Genomic DNA, 17,462 nt, shown 5'->3' with positions numbered 1-17,462 from the left:
ACACTGGTGATGGGGATGCCATACAGATTCATGTCAAAAATCCCGAACTATCCCTTTAAAGCTGTTGACCCAGAAGAAGAAATTAATTGTCCTATGCATGGAAATGTGTCTCTGTAATGGTTACCTGTTACAGGAACAACATCTCCACTCCAGCCCTGCAAGGATAAAGGGACCTGTGCAACATAAGGATAGTTAGAAATATCTGTCTGTCTCTGTGACAGTTGGTATGAGACCTGCACAAAACAATATTATATTATTGAGCTAAAATTCTCATCTTTTATTGCCATTACACTGTCACAAGTACAGAGCAATAAAATTAACTTGGGGAGCAGTGGGCTGCCATTGTGCAGCCCCCCTGGAGCAGTGTGGCGTTAAGGGTCTTTGATCAGGAACCCAGTGTGGCAGTCTGTGGGAGTGGGTTTTGAACTGAGAACCTCAGGATTCCAAGCTCTATACCCTAACCACTAAATGAGGTGGATTTTAAGAGGTTTTAATGCCTCCTTTGTTTTATGACTTACTGTTCTGTGACAAATTATAAACTCATAATTTAAACAGAGGCTTGATTAGATAGAAAGTAGCCGATGTAACTTATAGTGAATCTTAAGGACTTATTCTTTAACATCTCCTATTTATTGTTCCCCAGGACAGAACTGCAGCTGCACCAACTTCCTGAATCCAACTCCTTTGGTATACTTCAGCCAACCAAGGTACAGAAAGCCTGACTGCTGATGATGGGTAACACAGGAACACGTTTGACAAAAGGGGAGGAGGAGCTGTGAGGTCAGGTGTAAAGAGAACAGAAACACTGAATGCTTCTCCACTGTGATCAGAGCAATATGGCCATCATATAATGTTGACAACGGCGTACAGGAGCTCAGTTTGGATTTAATGCCATGAATGCATCTTACATGAAGAATGACAGATATGAAGGAAATCTCTGAGACCTTTGCTAACGGTCAAAATATTATGACTGATAAGAAAGATGCATTCAGATTTATCTTTAGAATACAAAAAAAAGATAGGATCAATGGACAGAAACACAATGAGCAAAAATTAGTTGAAAAGACATTGAAAAGATAGACGTTGGTTGGTCCCCGACCAAACCCACAATACAAGAGTGGACAAGTATCGTAAATGACATTTACCTTATGGAAAGGATAACCTCTCCCTCCGCCTTCAGAAAAATATATTCACTAAGAGGTGGGCCAAGTGGGTTAAACACGCTGGTCTCCAACAAAGAGAAGTATGGAATGGATGACCATGCAAAGCCTGTTATTTAATCTATGCTCTGTAGCGTCCAAGGATTATTAAATTAATGTATCTCTCATACTTTATTTCAAAAACTCCTGGTATATGATTTACTCCTGCTACTCAGGTAGACCTGTCTTTCCCTGTTAGTTGTTAGATGTAATTTCAGATGTAACTTATACATTTAGTTTATATTTTTTTTATAATTTTATATATACAAAAATTAATTGTTAGTGGCGGTAGTAACATTGTGCGTTCCCTGAAAGTAACTACCTTTGTATTGTAATGCTGTCAGGATTTGGTGTGGACTGAGGACCCAAAAGCAGAGGCGAGTAGGCAGAGGTGAATTTAGGTGGGTTTAATGAGGTTCTCAGGTACGGAGGCAGGAATCAAAAATCCAACAAAAATAATAAACAAACCAGAACCAAGGAGACATCAGGGGAAACCAAACTCTAGGAGCCAGGGAAAGACGAGGTAAGCAGACAGACGTTTGACAAGGATCCAGCAAGCAGGAACTGAAGAGGGAGGCTTTTAAAGGGGACAGAGACAAAGAGAGGGCTAATGTGAGGATTGAAAACAGGTGAGGACAGAGCAGAAAACAGAGCTAGGGAAAGAGGACACAAGAGGGCAGCAGAGGACAACAAATGGAAAACCAAGACTGTGACAAATGCTCTCACAAGGAAAAAAAAAAAAAAGTCAAAAAAAAGAAAAAACATTGAAAAGATGACATTATTTACATTCAAAAATCTTCATTTGATTGAATAGTGAACAGACCTAATTATTAGATTCCCTACATCTTTTAAACGTCCATTATTGGACTAAAGTGGGAAAAAATCAGACCGACTAAACACAGCCCATTTTTCAACAAGTATTTCTGGACTAAATCAAGACTATGACACACCGACTCAATTCAGCCTAAAAACCAACGTCTAAACGACGTCTGGTGTTTGGGATGGAAAAAATATTAGACTGTAAAATTCAATTCAGTTTATTTATATAGCTCCAATTCACGACACATATCATCTTGAGGCACTTTACAGATACAATTCAACCAGATCATACAGTCAAATTGATTCAAAGATTTCTATCAAAGGAAAACCATTTGATCGACTTATTGACTCTTCAGCAATCCCTCACACTAACATTAACAGGAAGAAACCTCCAGCGGAACCAGGGTCAGTTTGAGCGGCCATCTGCTGAGGCCGACTGGAGTTCAAGGAGACAGAAGCAGAGATAGAAAAAGCGGCTNCGAGGATCCAGCAAACAGGAACTGAAGAGGGAGGCTTTTAAAGGGGACAGAGACAAAGAGAGGGCTAACGAGAGGTTTGAAAACAGGTGAGGACAGAGCAGAAAACAGAGCTAGGGAAAGAGGACACAAGAGGGCAGCAGAGGACAACAAATGGAAAACCAAGAATGTGACAAATGCTCTCACAAGGAAAAAAAAAAATTCAAAAAAAAGAAAAAACATTGAAAAGATGACATCATTTACATTCAAAAATCTTCATTTGATTGAATAGTGAACAGACCTAATTATTAGATTGTTGAAAATTTGTTGAAGACTGGGTTCCCTACATCTTTTAAACGTCTATTATTGGACTAAAGTGGGAAAAAATCGGACCGACTAAACACAGCCCATTTTTAAACAAGTATTTCTGGACTAAATCAAGACTATGACACACAGACTCAATTCAGCCTAAAAACCAACGTCTAAATGACGTCTGGTGTTTGGAAGGGAAAAAATATTAGACTGTAAAATTCAATTCAGTTTATTCATATAGCTCCAATTCACGACACATATCATCTTGAGGCACTTTACAGATACAATTCAACCAGCTCATCCAGTCAAATTGATTCAAAGTTTTCTATCAAAGGAAAACCATTTGATCGACTCATTGACTCTTCAGCAGTCCCTCACACTAACATTAACAGGAAGAAACCTCCAGCTGAACCAGGGTCAGTTTGAGCGGCCATCTGCTGAGGCCGACTGGAGTTCAAGGAGACAGAAGCAGAGATAGAAAAAGCGGCTCGGTCCAGGAAACACACAGCCTGCCAGATGATGTTTAGAATAAGAAAAAATAAACATATTCATTATCCTTTTTCAGGTGCATAACATCTGATAATCTAATTCCAAGTGAATAAATATTCACTGTGAGATACAGTAATCCTGCTCATTTTAAGGACACATTGTTGGATCAGGTTTACTTGAAAAAGTCAGAGCAAAGTTAAACAAAGCTCTTCTTAAATTTCCCTTCCTAAATTGCTCTCTTCTGTGCAACAGGTGTCTTTTACAGATAAAAATGGCTCTGTACTATAGTCGGATGGCGCTCTCAAGCAGCTCAGTGTCTGCACACAGAAAATCACAGCATTCATTACCAGCTGCTGCGTCACCGCTCTAACCTCAACATGTGAAACGCAGCTGCAGTCTGTCTCACGCCGACCTCAGCAGCAGCAGCAGGAGGCAGTTAGATGGCCGAGGAAATCCGCTCTGTTAGCTGTTCTTAGAGCTGCACTGATTACAGCTGCAGGTGACGAGGAGCCAAACAGCATACCGTTGGCTCTCATGTCAAAGAGGGACTGGAGACAGATGGGTCCCCCAAAAAACTCTGATGTCTGATTGTGCATGGCCTCAGAAACTGAACATCTGCATTTAGAGACAGACAAACACACACTGGAAAAAAAATCTAAATCTTGATAAGTCTTGATAAGTTGGTATTTTTTTCTTAAAATAAGTGAATTTGTTCTTGGATTGAGAAGATAATGGATCAAGACAATTAAGGTTTAAAGTAAAAAAACACAACTGCATTGTTTTATTTCAGTGCAGATTTTTTAATTGGCAAGTTATCTAATTTACCTACTCATCAAGGGTAAATGCACTTAATTTATGACATTTTTACTTATTTCTAGATTGTTTTCAGTGCAGAGAGAGAGAGATGACATTTAAATTTTGTATTGCATTACCTAATTGAATGTTAAATCATAATCCACTTTATTTCTCTCTGTTTAAGTTTTCATTATCCTAAATACCAAAAACAGTTCAACTGTGTAAATTTCATCTTTTAAACTTTTTTTTGTCAAGGTTTCTGTCTCATGAATAATTTTAAGCTGTTATCATGCGTTTACTTTTTCTAGTGCAATTACCATCATCAGTAAGTATGTCTGACAGCAGACAGGTTTATAAAAGGGGCCATGAGGTCCAAATCAGATGACTCATTCAGAAATGATCGTTGTGTTTATATCTAAACATCAATAAAAAACCTTTTATGACTATATATCCTATTATAGACAACAGTCATTCCCAGGATGATGACAATGTTTTCAGTCTCATCGAAAAAGGTTCTGGTATTTGTCTGTATAAATGACACATCTCTGCCACCTGCTGGCAATAAAAAAGTTTGGCTACTTGGGACTAAGCAGTTACAGCACATAGACTCTATCATTACTTTAATTATTACCGGCAACAAATTGATGTATTTTTTTTCAAGGGTATAAAATGCTATTTTCATAAATAAACATAGCTCAGAATGTGTTGTCAGGTGAACAAATCACTTACTTAGGCACCTCTCGCGACCCCACTCGGGACAAAGGGTGTCAGATAATGGATGGATGGATTGACCTCCATTAAGGAGATCTATTTTATCTGCAATGTGACTCAAATGTTCTTCCACCTTATCAGGCAGCCTTTACTGACCACAAACTATCCTCCTGCTTTCTTTCTCTGCCTTTGTTCTTACAGGTGGAGGAAAAACAGCGAGCGTCTGTTGCCTTCACCAAGCTGCTGACTGCCATGGAAACACTAAGCTTCTCTGTCGGCGAGCAGAAGGCGATCTGGCACGTTCTGGCTGCTATTTACCACCTGGGAGCTGCTGGGGCCTGTAAAGGTGACACATTAAATAGGCAGTATATCAGTCATACACAAAGCATCTCCTCTGTGGTAATCCCAAATGTGTGTACTGGTACATCTCTAAAATAATAATATCCTGTTATAATTCAGTATTTTTCATAATTTATAGCTGAAACTAAAACTCATTCAAATTGTTATTTAGCGCAAATTAATGACACGAATTCTGAAGCCATTTTACAAAAAGAAGAAGTCAATTCAGTCCAGTCATACAGACAGAGACCATGTCAATAACTTTTATCAATCAGTGCAATTCAGTTTTTGGAGCATAGGGATACAATTAAGCAGAATGAAAGGAGTTCCCTATGTCCTCCAGCAGTCTAATCCTATAGCAGCATAACTTTAAAAATACCTGAGTAACCTTAACTATAAAATTCATCAACAAGAAAGATGTTATCCCTGGTCTTAAAAGTAGAATCTGAAACTCAAAGATCTGCCTCTGATTCTACTTTGATAAATTCTAGGGACAATTAGTAAACCTGCAGTTTAAGAGTGAAGTGCTCTATTAGGAACATAGGGAGCAATCAGATCTCTGATGTTAGATGGAGCTTGGTCATTTGGGGTTTTATATGTGAGTAGGAGGACTTTTACATTCTATTCTTAAATTAAAGAAAGCCAATGAAGGAAAGATACAAGCAGAGAAATATGATCTCTCTTTTAATTTTCATCAGAACTCTGGCTGCAGGATTTTGGATCAGTTTAAGGCTTTTAACTACAGTTTGTGGACTTCCTGACAGTAAAGAATTACAGTAGTCCAAATTCTGCAATTTCCAGAGATGAAAGAAGGACATTCTAGAAACCTCTTTGATGACAGGTCCTGATCAAAATTAATTACATTAAATAAAGTTTATTTATATAGTGCTAATTCACAACACTCATCTCAAGGCACTTTACAGAGACAATTCAACCAGATCATCCAGTCAGATTGATTCAAAGTTTACTATCTAAGGAAAACTAGCTGATTGCATCGACTCATTGACCCAATCCCAAACCGACCCTCAAACACTAACCCTTTGCACTCACTCTCCTTTTGCTCATTCCCGTGGAGGGTCCGCCACATAAGGTGCCATCCCAAACCACGTAGTGGTTAGGGCGAGTTGACCAAGTCTGCATAAGTGCAGGCTTGCTGGAATTTCCAAGTGGGTGTAATGGCGAACTAATGGCGGAGGAACTTGTGCATTCGATTTCTATTTCAGAGGCTGGAATAGTTTTGGCTATGAATTCAAACAGGTCCAGCCTTCTCCGACTTTGACCACCCGTACGATCTGTTGCCTAGCAACTGTGACAGTTGACTCACTCACAAAGCTAGACTCCAACAGATGTTGTAGTTTGTGCTTAAATTACAGCCAAACTCATTTACACAACATTTAAAACAACAATTTTGATTCATTTCAGATTAAACTATTCACATACTTGTGTTATATTCAGTTGCACTTGCAACATTCACCACTGTCTGGCGCCATTTACCTTTTTCCTCTGAGCACGGCTTGCTTGGACTCGCAATGAATCATGGGAAACCCAAGGCTACGTAGGATTCACTGGACCCGTCCTTTAGAGCAGATAAAAAGAAAGCTGCATTTGTCGGCCGCATAACGAGGAGTCTTCCAATCCTCGGCGTTTGTCGTAATTGGCCGACGAATCTGGCTTTCGCTGAATTCAAGCTGAGCAAACAACATAACATCACAGGTTAGTTGTATGAAAAAACAAATAATTCAGAAAGGAAAGGTCCTCTGTGAAATCTTTCAATTTGACCAGATACATTTGTTTTAAGAAAGTGAAACATGTTTGATTTATGTCACTCCACACTACAGCCACGCACATGAGGTGGGACTCTTGCCATAGCAAGGACTACTTTCCTTTTCCATTGGAGGGAACAGGCCATCCCATTCTCGTATATATTCCCCCCAGACATGTTTTTATGAGTTTATTATTATCATTTTTAATCATTTTCTTAAGGCATATTTAAAAAGCAATGTCTGACTTTCATTTTTCCATTTTTCCATTAGAATTTCTATTTATTTCTTTTCTCACATTCAAGCTATTTCGGTGAAAATTGTGTGTTTTCTTTCATTAAAGGCGCAGTACCAGCAATCCTGTCCAGGTGTATATATGTATATAGGTGTTATTTTCCAAAAGCCTTGTTCGGACAAATGTTCTAATAAATTGACTGACTGCATATCCTGAACAGCTTCTTTATCTCAGTTTTTAGCAAAGATCTAAGCATAACTTATAGATGTTGAATCTAAGATTAATCTAAGATAACTTCCTTGGAAAAGTAGAATTCTGTAAAACGGCCTTATTCAAGTTGCTGCTGTGAATTAAATGATGTACAAGGTAATCTCTCTCTGTCTGCAGTGGGCAGAAGGCAGTTTGTGAACTTTGACAGCGCTCAGGCAGCCAGCAGCGTACTGGGATGTGAGGCGGAGGAGCTGGACACTGCCGTCTTTAAACATCACCTGCGGCAGCTTCTGCAGAAAGCCACCGGAGTCAGCAGAGAAAGGAACGAATCTGATGAGGGTGAGAGTCGCTGGTGGAGAGCAAGCACTTCCTGCTGAAAGGCAAAAGCAAACCAAAGAAGGAAACATGGGAGGGAGTTTACGGTGACCTTAGGTCACCCGGGGAACGTGTCGCAAAGCAGGTTTACTGAAAACTTTACTTTTTTTTAAACCTAAAATCAGGGAATCTTCGAGTTTTCTGTTTATCGTAAGTTTCTGCTACCATGGTAACAGAGTTTTCAGTGAACCTGCTTTGTGAAATGGACCACAGCACTTTTCTACTCCATCTCCCTCTGTTGCAGCTGCAGCACTGCTGCTTTTTCCTCTACGCACTTTCCTAAATATATATATTTTATCATTTTTCATTAAAATCTCTAGCTCCAGTGTTGTGAAATAGCCTGTTGTCATGGTGACTCATCAAATCTGTGCTCCACTCATAATGGATTTTGACACTGGAAAAATCGAAATCTAGATAAGTATTTTTTTTCTTAAAATAAGTGAATTTGTTCTTGGATTGAGGAGGTAAAATAGACATTTTTCCAATAGACCAAGACAATTTACATTTAAAATAAGAAAACACAAATTATTTCAAGTGCATATTATCTATTTATCTTATTTTAAGATAAAAAAAAACTCCATTCCATTGGCAAACTACCTCATTTACCTACTCAAATTAAGGTTAAAAAGAAATTTTTACTTATTTCCAGATTATTTTTCCAGTGCGTACTTGTTACCAGATGATCTTTTCCAAGTGAACCTACTCAGAGTTAATTAAATTAACTCATAGCGGCTGTTGTGAAAGTTTCCAACCTGAGGCTAGATCAATTCAGATTTAAGGATTTGAGTCTGAGTTTGTAAAAACTGCTTTGTTTAGAGGGGCTTAGATAAATCCTCAGACATTTTTACCGTAAATAACATAAAGATGATTGAGAATTGGAGCTTTAGAGATATATGGGGGGTGTGATGGCCTAGTGCAGAGGTCACGGATTAGCGGACTGTGGTCCAGGTCCAGATCCAGACCCACCTGCTGGCTAATCAACCTGATTTAAAACATTTATAAATTACTGCATGTTGTCCGACGATAGTGTCTAATTTCACTTGCGCTGCTTCTCCTTTTAATATGGTAAAGCCCTCCAGAGTGTCCGGCAATTTTTAAAATTAAAATTCAATATATAACATGGATGCATTAAAAACTGTTTTATTTCAGTGTTAAATTCTGTTTAAAGTAACAGATTATCAGTAAAAATGTCTCTGGATCTTTACTGGTTGATTATTTTCTGTATTTGGACCCCACTGATTTTCAATTGGTTGCCCCTGGTCTAGCGGTTAGAGTAGTGCACTTGTGTTTGGGAAGGGTGCAAGTACCCAGTTTGATCCCCACAGCCTGCACTCTGGGTCCCTGAGCAAGACCCTTAACCACACACTGCACCCCGGGCGCCACACAATGGCAGCCCACAGCTCCCCAAAGGGATGGGTTAAATGCAGAGGGAAATTTCTCTGATGTGAGATCAATAAAGTTCAGTTATTATAATTAATGCTGCCTAAAGACAAAGCAAACAGATTTGATATCAAGTTGTTTAGCAAACTCTGCTCCAGCACGCTGTCATGAAGTTGTTTGATCATAGTCTGTTTTACTCCAGGTCCCCGTCTAACAGCTTCCCAGTGTTTGGATGGGATGGCTGCTGGACTCTATGAAGAGCTTTTCACCACCATAGTCTCACTGATCAACAGGTATGAATGGATCTCAGATCTTTTCCAGGTCCTTAGAAACACATTTTATTGAAGACTTTTGGGCCATTTTCTATGGGGCATAAATTGCCTTTATTTCACACACTACAAAAACATTTTTTTATTTGAGCAAATATTCTTAATTCAGTCTTTACCTTTAATTGGAGCAGATGATCTGCCAATGGAATGATTGTTTTGAGTTGTTTTTTTTTTTGTCTTAAACATAATGTAACAAAAATAATTTTATTCCATTGACAAATTGTCTTACAAACCTGCTCAAATCAAGTAAAAACAAGTGTAAACATATGTACTTTAATATGGAAGCTTAAACCCATTTAAAAAATAAATCCTTACCTTAATTCAACTAAATTCAATTCAGTTTAATTATTTATTTATTTATAAACAAGTTGACTGCATCGACTCATTAACTCAAAGGCAATCCCTCATACTAAAACATCTTGTGACGACAGTGGAGAGGAAAAACTCCCTTTTAACAGGAAGGAACTTCCAGAAAAACCAGGCTCTGTGTGGGCGGCCATCTGCTGAGGCCGACTGGGGTTCAAGGAGACAGAAGCAGACATAGAAAAAAGAAGCAGAGATACAAAAGGCAACGGTAAACTAGCTCTGCAGGCGGCCCCGTCCAGGAAAAACACAGCCAGGCAGATGAGCTCCGAGCCAGCTCTCATGTCAGAGGATAAAGAGAGCACATTCAGCCAGTCACAGTCAGAGAAACAAGACATCACTGAAAAATGATCTTGAACATCTATAAACAAAGGCGTTGATGGCAGCAACACGGCTTGTATTTCTCTCCTGGATGGAGTCACAGCAAAGCAGGAACAGACCAGATGAAGCTACTATGAGAAAAAACAGAGAGAGAACATAGCGTTAGAGATTGAACTAACAGAATTTGCAGAGTGGGAGAATAGAGATAGAATGAAGCAGAATGATGAAAAAGGGGTCCCTATGTCCTCCAGCAGTCTAAGCCTATAGAAGCATAACTATAGAGATAGCTCAGGATAACCTGAACCCCTCTTCTGAAGTTTCAAGCCTAAAAAATGATATACATATCGTATATTTTTTATTGGAGGGGGGTAACTGGCCTTACAACTTGCTGTGTTTTTGCAAACCCCTGAGCAGAGCACTGAGCAGTGAGCAGCTGGCGCTAGCCTCTGTGATGGTGGTGGACACGCCAGGCCTGAGGAACCCCAGACACTGTGCAGAAGAGCGAGGGGCCTGCTGGTCCGAGCTGTGTCACAACTACCTGCAAGAGCGTCTGCTGGAGCATTACCACGCGCACACCTTCATACACTCACTGGAGAGATACGCACAGGTAAGGTAGAGCAACACCACTCATTGTTCTAGTACAGTCTTATAGAATTATATAAATGTATGATAATTTATTGCATTATGTGATAGGTTTACACATAAAGTCATACATACACTGGAAAAAATCGAAATCTAGATAAGTAATTTTTTCTTAAAATAAGTGTATTTGTTCTGGATTGAGAAGGTAAAGAGACATTTTGCCAGTGAAACAAGACAATTTACATTTAAAATGTGAAAACACAATTGCATTGTCGTATTTCACATGCGTTATCTAATTATCTTATTTTAAAAGTTAAAATACTGATGCCATTGGCAATCTCATTTACCTACTCAAATTAAGGCTAAGTACACTTGATTTAGTAATTTTTACTTATTTGTAGATCGTTTTTTCAGCGTACAATTTAAACTATACAAATTTTCCTCGATTTGAGGAGGTAAGACAGTTTATACTGCAAAAACGATCAACAATAAGTAAACATTTTTCAAATTAAGTGTATTTACCCTTAATTTGAGTAGGTACAGAAGATGATTTTCCAATGAAATTAGTAATTTTACTCTTAAAATAAGATAATTAGATACTATGCACTTGAAATAAGACAATGCAATTGTTTTTTTCTTATAGCAAGATGTCTCATTTACCTCCTCATTCAAGAAAAAATTCACTTATTTTAAGAAAAAAAATACCTAAGATTTTAATTTTTTCTAGTGTACCAAAGGAATAAGATGATTTACATTTTAAAATAAGGAAATCACGACTCCGTCATCTTGTTTCAGCTACTTAATATCAAAAACACTCCTTCCATTGGCAGATCATCTTATTTACCTGCTCAAATTAAGGCTAAATACACTTTTTTAAAATGCTTTTTTAACCATTTTTTTTAGCAGCTTTTGTAGTTTGTTTGCGAACCTGAAAAAAAAAAAACAGCTACAGCTGCAAACCCTGTTAAGATATATCTCGACTTTTTGAACATTCTTGATTTAACCAGAGAATTTAGTTGAGATCAAAATGTATTTCACAAAAGAGACCTGACCGTGGTAGCAGACATCATGCAATAATGGATAATAAAACCTGCAAAAACAGATCTAAAAGTGAGTAAAGATTTCCTAAAACAAGTATATTTTCCCTCAATGTAAAATGATTAGATATTATGTAACCAAGATAATTAATGCAGTTGTTTTTTTGTTTTATTTATGTCAAACATCTTATCTGAGTGGAAAATTGTCTGAATTAACTGCTAAAATTAAGGGAATATATACTTGTCAAGAAAAAATAATTTCCTGAATTTTTTAGTTTTGCAGTTTATCATATTAAAAACAATAATAACAGGATAAAAGGGATTCCAGCATTAATATTACTACAGATTGAACCCTTAATAAAAACAGAGAAATATTTCACCTTCACTGCATCCTGAAAACCACCCTAAACTCCATCAAGGGAATGAATGCTTGTCATTTAAGAGGTCTTAAGATTTTTGCATGATAGAAGGTTAATGTAATACTAAAATCTGTTTGAACACAGAGGTAGTTATTGGAGCAAACTAGTTCAATTTACCCAGCAATGCTTTATAGATTACCGGTAATATAAACCCCTGAAATGAGGAACACCTAATGATGTCCAACCAAAGAGCACTGCACTGCAAAAACAGATCTAGAAACAATCAAAGAAATATCCTAGAATAAATGTTTTTGCTTCTATTTTGAGCAGGTGAATAGGATTATCTGACAATAAATTAATATGTATTGCTGTAAAATATAATAACTAGATATTAAAAACATGAAACAAGATAATGGATTTTTTGTTTTAATTTGGTTTATTTTAAATGTAAATCATCTTATTGTATTGGCAAATTGCTCATAATTTCCAATTTAGATTAAAATCCTTGCAGTTGGGGGAGTTTTTAAGTCTTGCCAAAAATTCTAATTTAAATTTAGAGTGCAAGAAGTTATTTAAACATATAAGATTATTGAATTATTCTGTTCTTTAAAAAGGTTATGTATGAAATAACTGAAATACCCAGACTAGATTTTCTGACTCTTCATGAATGACACTGAGAACTTTTCCCTCTTTCCTCCTCATCTGATCCTCATACCACAAAACTTGATCTGAAAATAAGTTCAAGTTTCCTAAAATAAGTGTATTTGCTCTTTATTTGAGCAGGTAAAAAGGAACGTCTGCCAATGAAAGAAATATTTTTGGCCTTAAAAAAAAAAAAACTTGATATTGGGATAGTTTTTCTTTTTTTAAACTTAATCCATGTTATTCCATTTACAAACTGTGTTGTAGAATTTACCTGGTGAAACGGACAGCTTAAGCACTAATCGATGACTAAACCTTGTAAAACTGTAGATCACAATGCTGTGACACAGGTGCTCTGTGTATTTTGATGCAGGAGAGGATTAATGTGGAGTTTGAGTGCCCTGAGAGCAGCTCTTCAGAAGTTGTCTCCGCCATCGATCAGTCGCCCCCGCAGGTATGATAAGCCAGGTGGTTTCTTCTACAGGCTGTGAAAGGAAGTTACGTTCAGAGACAAATGATCATTTTCACATTTTTCTTTAACAAAAAGATGATGAGGTGCATTTTGTAAAATGTATTTCCTGATGTGTTTAAATGTTGATGTGTTGTTAACATGATATTGATTTAATGTAATTTTGCATTAAAGTCATGCAGCAGGACATTACAGGTGGTTCTGAGTTATTAGGAATCAAAAAGGCTTATTTTTAACACAAATATCCAATATTTAGTAGCTCCACAGCAGCAGCCTCTGATTATTTCCAGTAAAAACTCATTAGTGCGTGCTGACATCAGAGGGACCCTTGGTGCTAGATTAGTGCTTTATGTGAAAGCACTTACTTAGGTCAAGAGAAGAAACCAGACCAACCTGAAAAAGAAAAATCCCAGACCAATTAGCAGACATCTGTATGAGGGGTAAATGTTACTGGCAACTCTTGTTTCTGTTTTGGTTTTTGTTTTTTATTCTTCTAAAACCTGCCATGTACGACAGAGTGTTAGGGCCAGGCTAGACTTTTTTGTTCTTCTATTTCAAGAATAAAGTCATACATTTCCGAGAATAAAGTCATAAGATTACTAGAATAAAGTCGTAACATTACGAGAATAAAGTCGTAAAATTGCAAGAATAAAGTCGTAAAATTATGAGAATAAAGTCGTAAACTGCAAGAAAACAGTCGTAAAATTACGAGAATAAAGTCATAAAATTACGAGAAAAATGTTGTAACATTACGAGAATAAAATCGTAACGTTACAAGAATAAAGTTGTGACATTACAAGAATAAAGTCCTAAAATTACGAGAAACAAGTTGTATTTTATGGCAACTCTTACAAGAAGCACTTTCTTCCCCAAAATGAGGAATGTAAAGTATCATGTGAAGTTATACATTGACATCAATTTTAAAAATAAGGAAACCTTTTAGCACCAGCATCAAACTGGGCAGAAGGTCAAAGTGGACTCAGGTTGCTGATTGGTGGAGCTGGTCGGTCGTCATCTGCTGGTCAGAGTCTGAAGCTTTGTTTCTGAAACCAGTTGTGGTATGATGACTTCATTCTCGTAATATTATGACTTTATTCTCGTAATATTACAACTTTATTCTCGTAATGTTACAACTTAATGCTCATAATATTACAACTTTATGCTCATAATATTACAACTTTATTCTCGTAATGTTACAACTTAATGCTCATAATATTACAACTTTATGCTCATAATATTACAGCTTTATTCTCGTAATGCTACAACTTACTCTCGTAATGTTCATAACTTTATTCAAATAATATTACAATTTTATTCTTGTAATGCGTTTTTCTTGAAAATATTTATTTATTTATTGAATATATTTATTCTTGAAATAGAAGAAAATGGGGGGGACAAACTCTGGAAAGGAAACAAAGTGCATATGGGAGGCAGCCGCCAATTTAAATGCAGACTTAGAACTGTGCTTTTTGTAAAGTGTCTAAATGTGTTTGTCAGTTTTTGTATTGAAGTAGTTGAACAAGACCAATTAAAGTGGAATGGTTTTGTTTTTGTATGAGGTTAAATAAATCTTAATTTACACTAAAAAAGCTTCGTATTTTATAATGGAGATGAATGGAAACATTCATGATTGTTCAAACATCTAGTCTGAGGTTGGTTTGTGTGGTTGAACCATCAGCAGGTTTAAGCTCAGTAGAAGTTAGTGATGCTGGGGATTATAGAGGCAGCACAGAACCATCCGCTAACAGGAGCGCAGCAGTGCCGCAAGAAAACACGGCCTGCTACCTCTGATAAAGAAAGTTTAACTAGCTGTTAGTTTATAATAGTTTATAATACTTTAAATGAACTTGAAAAGAGCTATGCTATTATAATGAAGTTAGGCTCTGCCATGGTATTACAGAAGCTAATGACCATTAGCATTGCATCATCATCTGGAACAGCAGCGATCGAGTATCTAAGCTCCACATCTGCCTCCAGTTCTTTTCTGAATATTTTTATTATAGTGTTGTATATAGAATTATATATTATAAATATTTTATGGTAGTTTATATCTTCAAAATTCTCCTGGTTACGGTACATAAATACACATGTATCCTCTATTTAAGAACATGTTCATTTAGTGTTTAAATCCATTAGCAAACAAGCTAACATAGAATAACATTACAATTAATATCTACAGTTGATAAATCCCTCAAATTTTAAGTTAATATAATGACTTATTAAATTATGAGAAAAGCTGTCTGATTTTTTTTTTCTTTGGTGAAAGCAATATCCTTCTGTAGAAAATGTTACTTTATCTCATAATTATGACATCATGTGGCAGTTTTTACTTTCAAGTGGTGGAAATTAGCTTCCAGGAAAGCTAAAGTTCATGATATTCTCTGAATCAAATAGCTCTACAGAGATAAATGGGTATCAGTAGCTAAAAGTAGCCAATCAGTTGGGTCTGAAAATGTCTTCCAATGTGCTTCACCTCTGAGGAACGCCTTTCAATCGCTCATCTTTTTGACTATTTTTACTCATCGGTTTGTTACAGCAAAGATCGTTTTCATCTCTCCGACCGTTAGAAACTTTAAAACTAGACAAAATTTCCTTTGATTACTTCCAAAAGGAGTTAAAGTACCTCCAGTGGTACTTTTGTCATTGAGGACTGCTTCCATCTCTGTTTTGGTCTGAATGTGAATAAAAGTTAAGTGCAAATGAGGAATAATATGACTGAATCAGAGTAATATTTACATAAAACGGTTTGGGTTTGTGTGATCTAGGTCCGGGCAGCAGATGTAGACCCCCGAGGTCTCCTGTGGGTTCTGGATGAGGAGATGATGACACCGGCCTCCTCTGAAGGTGCCGCCCTTGAGAGGGTCTGTCAGTATTACAGCAACACAGGTAAATATGAGAGGAAGAGGCAGATAGCCAGAGAGGATCACTTTGTCTCCAATGGGAGGGAGAGCTGTGTTGCATAATTCAGGTGTGTGTGTCCTTGCAGTGCGTCAGTGTGAGCAGCCTCTTCAGTGCGAGGTGAACCACCTGACTGGCTGTGACCCTGTCCGGTATGACCTGACGGGATGGTTCGGTCGGATCCAGAACAACCCATCAACTCTTAATGCCATTACTCTGCTTCAAAATTCCACCATGTGAGTTTGGAAACCTGAACTTAACTCTTATATTTGCCTGAAGATTTTTGTAGTCTATAAGCATAAAACCCAAAAGCAGGTGGAAACATGCCACCAAGTTCACTTACTAGACAGTATTTATCTGTTATCTGTGAGGAACCTAAAACGTGTCTTTTACTGAAATGTTACTTTAATATAATCTCTTAAGGCCTTAAAGGAAAAGTTTGGTCAGCAAGGAATAACAAATGGGCCATTATTTATACCTAAAACTAATATGTTCGCAATGATTTAATGAATTTAATGTTAATCAGTAAAAAATTAAAAGCAATAATTTTCGTTGCAATCACTGAGTCTGGGAGCGGCCATTTTTACCCACATATACCAACACCTCACTGACATCTTCCAGCAGTGACATCACGGTGCGGTAAGCCTAGCTTTACAAGCTTTACAAGCAAAATCAATGGGAACTAATAGACACATCTGCAATCAACAACAATTATTGGAGATTTCCAGAGGATTTCCACCATTGAAATTCACCAGAGCTATAGTGAAACTGACAATGCCCATGTGCATGGCAGCTGGATGCTGGAATACATTGGATAAAATTAAAAAAAAATTAGTTATTTCACCTTTCCGATTCCTGATTTTGCACATTCGGGGTCGTCCTTGGATTACCAAATTAAAGAGGGAGGATTTGCCAACAGACTTCTGGCCACATTTGGAAAATGTCAGGCTCGAAACCTTTGACCCAATATTCAAACGGACAGAACCGAATGAGTTCAAACAGTCTTTATTAATAAACGACATGCGGCTGTGTGTCAGCTAGAGCGGATAAACCGGATCCTTTGAGAAACGGAAACTCAGGTCAGTGACTAGAATAAAGGCTGATAACGACTAAGAGCAATAGTCATCAGTGATGGGAGTAATGGCGTTACTAACGCCGCTACCTTTTTTTAGTAACGAGTAATCAAAATTATTACTCTTAACTGTAACTATAACGTAGTTACAATTGCCGACACCCCGTTACTGCACGTTACTCAGGTCGCACAATGAACCTTTTTTCATGATAGGACTCGTGCGCGCGTCATGAGTGAGGAGGACTCCAGCGGCAAAACAGCGTTTTCCAGATGGAAATACTGGCGTTACGTCGAGCTGCGTTTCCCCATCA

The 17,462-nt window shown here is 37.4% G+C and overlaps 1 protein-coding gene across 1 annotated transcript in view; it reads left to right on the top strand.

Moving 5' to 3' along the window:
- The window catches only part of myo18b (myosin XVIIIB), a gene marked incomplete at its 3' end in the record, with an annotated part of 75,746 nt that overhangs the window by 32,366 nt on the left and 25,918 nt on the right, over positions 1 to 17,462 (top strand). Inside the window, exons 10-17 of the mRNA XM_015400295.1 lie at positions 644 to 707; positions 4,982 to 5,126; positions 7,502 to 7,663; positions 9,282 to 9,372; positions 10,507 to 10,699; positions 13,086 to 13,166; positions 15,947 to 16,067; positions 16,168 to 16,315. Of these exons, the coding sequence (XP_015255781.1) occupies positions 644 to 707; positions 4,982 to 5,126; positions 7,502 to 7,663; positions 9,282 to 9,372; positions 10,507 to 10,699; positions 13,086 to 13,166; positions 15,947 to 16,067; positions 16,168 to 16,315 (1,005 nt within the window). The remainder of the gene's footprint in view (positions 1 to 643; positions 708 to 4,981; positions 5,127 to 7,501; positions 7,664 to 9,281; positions 9,373 to 10,506; positions 10,700 to 13,085; positions 13,167 to 15,946; positions 16,068 to 16,167; positions 16,316 to 17,462) is intronic.

Source organism: Cyprinodon variegatus, unplaced genomic scaffold (genome assembly GCF_000732505.1).
Source record: "Cyprinodon variegatus isolate N-32 unplaced genomic scaffold, C_variegatus-1.0 Scaffold1091, whole genome shotgun sequence".
In the NCBI taxonomy this organism is placed as follows: Eukaryota; Metazoa; Chordata; class Actinopteri; order Cyprinodontiformes; family Cyprinodontidae; genus Cyprinodon; species Cyprinodon variegatus.
The sequence above is the reverse complement of the archived record's forward strand: the minus strand, read 5'-3'. Positions and strand labels throughout refer to the sequence as shown.